The 6522-nt window shown below is 36.4% G+C and overlaps 1 protein-coding gene across 1 annotated transcript; it reads left to right on the top strand.

Annotated features, from left to right (window-relative positions):
• Nucleotides 1–1724: 1724 nt before the first annotated feature.
• On the top strand, nucleotides 1725–5946 carry LOC140894615 (NADPH--cytochrome P450 reductase-like). Its single transcript, XM_073303178.1, has 14 exons — nucleotides 1725–2063; nucleotides 2550–2574; nucleotides 2652–2763; nucleotides 2876–2954; nucleotides 3049–3132; nucleotides 3242–3278; nucleotides 3811–4025; nucleotides 4107–4190; nucleotides 4283–4434; nucleotides 4734–4830; nucleotides 4980–5126; nucleotides 5209–5286; nucleotides 5376–5498; nucleotides 5890–5946. The coding sequence occupies exons 1-14, from the start codon at nucleotides 1725–1727 to the stop codon at nucleotides 5944–5946; spliced, it is 1629 nt and encodes a 542-aa protein (XP_073159279.1).
• The last annotated feature ends 576 nt before the right edge of the window (nucleotides 5947–6522 follow it).

The following is a 6522-nucleotide window of genomic DNA, read 5'->3' as shown; positions in this document are numbered from 1 at the left end:
AGAGGAACACTGAGGAAGCATATACGATTGGGTTACAAACTCTTCAAGGTGCCTAATTAGGTACTAAGTTCTTGAAATATGAATTCAGGTTGTACCATATAATAATTTGGGGAATTTTTGGATTTTCCAAACTTGCTATCAAATTGAACTAGAGATTTGAGATATGTCTTCAGGCGATATGTAAGAATTATTTGGTTCTTAGAGACGATCTAATCCAATAAATGGATAATAGCTCGTGGTATATTTTGGTTTGAGGTGTAAATATGGATTTCTTAGTCGTTGCGTCTGGGATAGAAAATGTGCTTAAATCTGTTGGAAAATTTTAATTAAGAATTTGACTTTTGGGAGAATCAAAGATGCTAGAGATGAACGTATAAGTTGGAGAATGGATAATTGATATCTGTTTAGTCACCTATTTGGATTCTATATGTTATCAGTTAATACCTTAGGACTGAACAACAGTGGATTTTATGGTTATATTTTCTTTTCAAGGATTAAATTTATTTATTTATAGAAATGGGGTCAGATCTATCCCGTATCTTGAGGTCTAAGGAGTTAGAATTGTATAGTTCTTTTAACTATCCTATTTAGAAAAGTTTAGTGTTAGTTGCTAATTATGTTGTGAACTTGTGAATTTATTTAGAGCTCGAGTTGTATATTATATGAGTTAAGTTTAGCTGATGATTAGACATTAAGCATAGTTTCGTTGTTAGGAAGCTTTCAAGTTAGAAGTAAGGTCGACATAAATTATTTATTGGTTATATGAGCTCTATTGATTGGAATTCCGACGTAGGATATAAGGTTAGAAAAATGTAGGTTGTGCAATGACATAAATATCTAGGAATTTGTAGGGTGTAGAACTTATCAGTGCGACAGGATGACGTATTTAAGTTGATAAATTTAGATCGAGAGTAAATTTGAGGAGTGATAAAATCTCATCACTACAAGAAAAATGCACAAACACAACACTTAAAAGACAACGCTTTTAGTGAAAAGCGTTGTCGTTATATGTTTTTTTGTTCATCAAAGACAACGCTTATTTTAAAAAGCGTTGTGAATAAGCGTTTTTTTGGGGTCAAAGACAACGCTTTTAAAAAAGTTGTATATGAGCGTTTTTTTCCCATGTATAACAACACTTTTTAAAAAGTGTTGTAGAAAAAATATTATTTTTATTTAAAAGAAAACATAAAATAAATAATATTTCCTTAGCCAATTAGATCCCCAAATCTCAGACCCCTTCTCTCGATCGCGATTTCTAAATCTCAGATCCCTTCTCTCGATCGCGATTTCTTCTTCCGACATATCCCTTAGCTCCTTTTTCTCTATTTCAAATCAAAATCCCACCTCGATTTATGGCTTCGATTTTTGCTCGATTCTTCAAACGATTTTTGAAGTGACTCCGACGATGAATTGGTTGACACCTCGCAATGTTCTCGCTCGAGCCGTCGGTAAGCCCACCTCGCATCTTCACTACAGGTGAATACCGATCCCTTAGTTTTGTGGTTCAAAAGCTGTTCCAAGTCTGCGAAAAACAACAGATTCATCAGTTGGTTACATCGTTCACTCAGGATCCCGCTATGTTCATATCGGCCTGTCTTGAGCCTCTAGGGTATGTTTAGAACTCGACTACTGTATTTCTCCCTTGAATGTATAAATTTGATTTCTGGATTTTCGATTTTCTTTGCTTTATTGATAAAGTCTAACTGGGACCCAGTTGAGAAAACATGGAACCCACGTTGGAGAAGCTCTTGCCGTTTGATTTTATATTGGCGATCTTAAAGGGCGGGAAACCCGATAATTCTGATGGGTCGTCGGACTTGGTGCCGCTGCTGATGGAGAACAGGGAGCTGATGATGGTTCTCACCACCTTCGCGGCGGTGCTGATTGGATGTATCGTGGTGCTGTTGTGGCGGCGGGTGGGTGGATCAGGCAAGAAGGCGGTGGAGATGCCGAAGCTGGTTGTGCCCAAGGCGGTGCTTGAGCTGGATGAAGTTGATGATGGAAAGAAGAAAGTGTCCATTTTTTTCGGGACTCAGACTTGCACGGCTGAAGGCTTTGCCAAGGTAGAAACACCGATTACTTTATACCGACTAAAGGCATGAAAAGTATTGAATCGCATTTGGATTCTTTCTCCAAAGACTTTGTATGGGGATACTTTTTCGAACTTAATTAATTGTTAAATAAAAAATTTAATTGAGATTGCATCTGGATTTTCTCTTAATAAAATGAAATCCTTGGAGTTTTTAATGAGTGTCAGGTGCCCAAAAATATTGTTTTGATGTAAATGGCCGAACCTTAACATCTGCATTGACAAGAGGCCAAGAATTGTCCAGTTAATGCTAGAAACAAGATGAAGGGCACAAATTGGTATGGGAATTCTGGCACGCGTGTAGGGTGATTGTGTGTGATTCAATTGTATTGTATATTGACTGGTCCGCCTCCTTTCAGAATATTTTCTTTTTAAAGAAATATAATTGTGGTAAAAATGAATTTTTACTTGCATAAGATTTAAAATTTTGATGTTTTGGTTATGAATTTTGTTGTCCAAGCACTTGCCGAAGAAGCAAAAGCCAGGTATGAAAAGGCCAAGTTTAGAGTGGTTGATTTGGTAAGGTTTTATTTGAATTTTCCTTTTACTTTCATTGTTGAAGTACTAGTTCTAGGCTTATCTTTTTGGTTATGGTACGATGATTATGCCGCCGATGATGAAGAATATGAGGAGAAATTCAATAAGGAAACTATAGCATTCTTTTGCCTGGCCACGTATGTGCCTTGAAATATGTTCTTTATCAAAGATGTAGTTTTGTGTTATGGTGAAAATATTTGTGTGTCTGACATAATCCAGATCATGTGGTTTATGATTTCATTGTGACAGTCAAGGATTTGTTACTTGCATATATGGAGACGGTGAGCCTACGGACAATGCAGCAAGATTTTACAAATGGTTTACAGAGGTATAACATCTTGACATCCGATTAATAATTAATCTTCATGGATTTCTCTCTCTGGCTTGAAATTATAGTCTTGGTTTATGATTTTTCGGCGCAGGGAAATGATAGAGGTGACTGGCTTAAAAATCTACAGTATGGTATATTCGGTCTTGGGAACAGACAATATGAACATTTTAACAAGGTCTATCCACTTTATATACATACATTTAATTATGTTTGGATGCCATATTACTAAAGTATTCATTTAATTGATGGTATTCTCATTTTGTTTTATTATGTTTGGATGCCAGATTGCTAAAGTGGTGGATGAAATTCTTGCTGACCAAGGTGAGTTATCCCTTGCTGATTTTTTTTTCTTGTCTTATAGTTAGATATAAGCATGCAAGGTGCTTGATCTTCCTTCATAAGTTTTCCTATGAAATGTGTTACCAGTTTTTTATGTGAGTGTTCCGTGCTCTTTGAAGAGACTATGTTGTTGCATTCTCTACAATTATATTTCTTTTTTCTATACGTGTTAATAATATCATTAATCTTTAATAGTTTGAAAGACATTCTTATTGTGAGTTATTGAGAAATGTAGGTCACTTCGGCCCGGAGAGTGCTGTATCCTTGAAGATCTAATGTTGCTTTTAAGAAGGAGCTCCACACTGCCTCATCTGATCGTTCGTGCATTCACTTGGAATTTGACATATCTGGCACTGGACTTATGTAAATTTCTGTCCAATATTATGTATCGTATAAATGTTCAGGATATTATTTGTTTTTATCACAGCTACTTGTTAGCTTCCTTTAACTCTAAAGCAGTATGCAAGAGTTTGTACTTATTCTAGTGTACATATCACCCTCAGGTATGAAACAGGTGATCATGTTGGTGTATATTGTGAAAATTCAATTGAAACTGTGATGGAAGCGGAGAGGTTACTAAATCTTCCACCGGATACATGCTTCTCACTTCACACTGATAAAGAGGATGGAACACTGCTCAATGGAGGTTCATTGCTACCTCCCTTCCCGCCTTGCACATTGAGAATGAAACTAGCTCGATATGCACACCTTTTAAACTCACCTAAGAAGGTATGCTTCATTCCTATGTCTTGCATTTTATGTGCGATTCACATAGGCAGACATTAAGGCACTATCGCGTATATTTTCCAGTCTACTTTGGTTGCATTAGCCGCTTATGCCTCTGATCCAAGTGATGCCGATCGACTGAGACATCTTTCATCCCCTGCTGGAAAGGTTTGTAATCAATGAAGTCTCATATTTCCTATCCGAATCGAGTACATGACTACATGCCAAATTTTCTTATGAACATTTTTTCTTTGCTTCAGGAGGAATATACACAATGGGTTGTTGTAAATCAGAGAATCCTACTCGAGGTCATGTCCGAATTCCCGTCAGCCAAGCCTCCACTTGGCGTTTTCTTTGCGGCAGTTGCTCCATGCCTTCAAACCAGATTCTATTCAATCTCGTCCTCTCCGAAGTGAGTTCTTGTTATGCTCCTTTGTATGGTTGTCTTGATAATAACAAGAGTGTAGAGACACTTGCTGAATTAATGTTATCTGCATTTATTTTTGGTAAAGCCTTTATAAATTTTGCATTTTGAGTATTATGTTATACTCCTGGTGATGAAACAAGATGTCGCTGATTCAAGTTTAAAAAAAGAAAAGAAAAGAAAAGATTTGTTGCGATTCAAGCAACCTCTCGTTTACTTGTATTATATTCCATTTTTCACTAGCTTTTGCTTTAGGATATTAATTATCAATTGTTGGTTTTCTTCAGGATTGCGCCATCTAGAATTCATGTCACTTGTGCATTAGTTTACGAGAAAACACCTACAGGACGAATCCACGAGGGTGTTTGCTCAACATGGATGAAGGTATTTGTTATCTATCCAATTGAATCTCATATTAATGTTTTATCTTGATAGTTGAGATTTAAAATGGACCAATGGTATAACAAGCAGTCTTTTTTTGATTCTTTCGTTTAGAATTTGTAAACCTGAGCTTGCATTGGCCTTATTCGCAGAATGCCGTATCATTGGAAGAAAGCCATGACTGCAGTTGGGCACCAATTTATGTTCGGACTTCTAATTTCAAACTCCCCTCTGATTCTATAATACCAATTATAATGATTGGCTCCGTTCAGGGGTTTCCTTCAGGTTTGAGTATACTTGTTTCGTTATTACACATACCATGTCCTATTTTCGCGACCCATGTCAAGAATGAGTGGCCGTGAATAAAATATTTTTTCCCAGGAAAGACTAGCTTTGAAGGAATCTGGAGCGGAACTTGGTCCTGCCGTATTATTTTTTGGATGCAGGAACCGCAAAATGGTTAGTAACTCGCCTAACATCGGTGTGAATCCTGAATATAATTAATATTTATTTTTATAGTAAGAGTTTGAAACTGTTGCAATCTACAGGACTTCATTTACGAGGAAGAGTTAAACGACTTTATCAAAGGTGGAATAATATCTGAGCTGGTCCTTGCATTCTCACGTGAGGGACCCTCTAAGGAATATGTGCAACACAAGATGATAGAGAAGGTATTCCAACGCTTTAAATAAATTGGTGCTTTCTTGAATTCTTTCTGATCGTGGATTACAGACATTACGTGGTTTTAGTGGTATCTATCAAGAGATAAATTTAGATATGCAGTGTAATGTAACCCCGATGGATCGTGAATAATATCTAATTAAGGGTTTGTGTACGTGTATAGATACAGTGATTCATTCATTTATGTTAACTCTCCTTCTTCATGCCTATTCTCTTATTTTACATGCGCTTATATAATAATACTCTTCTAGACAGGAGTCCTCCATGCATGTTCATTAATGTTGTATATAATTCATTGTATAGCAATCATGTTTGATTTCTTTATATACAAAAGAACATTCATTTAAAAGTGTGTGTGCTGTATAAATATGCTTATTCCAGGTAAAGGAACACAGCATTACCTACAAGAATGAGGATGGAATCATTGGGAAAATTTAATTTCTCAACTAGCAAACTTATCACTTTTTTAAGGTCCAGTGCATCTCCCAGGAACTCATACTCCTAGTTCTTGTGACCGACTCCACAGAGGAACGCATGCTTCCCTCTCGGAGGTTGGTTTGAGGTAGCGCCAGAAATATACAACTCTCAGTTATAAATTTTTTATTACTGCATGTATATTTTCTCATACATCTCAAGGGGTTTCCTATTACAAATTTAATTGCACAAATCCCTCGCTTGTGGTGATGTTATGCCTTGCGAGTTTTTACACTACTGTGATATATAATAGTCCAGACACGCATTTATCCTCATCACAATTAACTTGTACTGAATGTTTGATGTTTGCCCATTTTTCTTGAATTACATATTGATCCCTTTGGTAGAAGTCAACTGGAAAATATTTTACAGTATATAATGATTTATTTAAATCTTTACTTGGTGATAAAACTGCATTCTTTGTTGGGCTCTTGTGCCAATATGATCTCAATGAGGTGTGGGGCTTCTCGGTTGACATTTGTCAGGCTTCTTCCCTGTTCTGGAACTTCCTTATGTTCCATGTTTGTTGTGACTTTGAAG

This window comes from Henckelia pumila, chromosome 1 (genome assembly GCF_033568475.1).
Source record: "Henckelia pumila isolate YLH828 chromosome 1, ASM3356847v2, whole genome shotgun sequence".
NCBI lineage: Eukaryota > Viridiplantae > Streptophyta > Magnoliopsida > Lamiales > Gesneriaceae > Henckelia > Henckelia pumila.
This window is presented reverse-complemented; position numbering and strand designations above follow the sequence as displayed.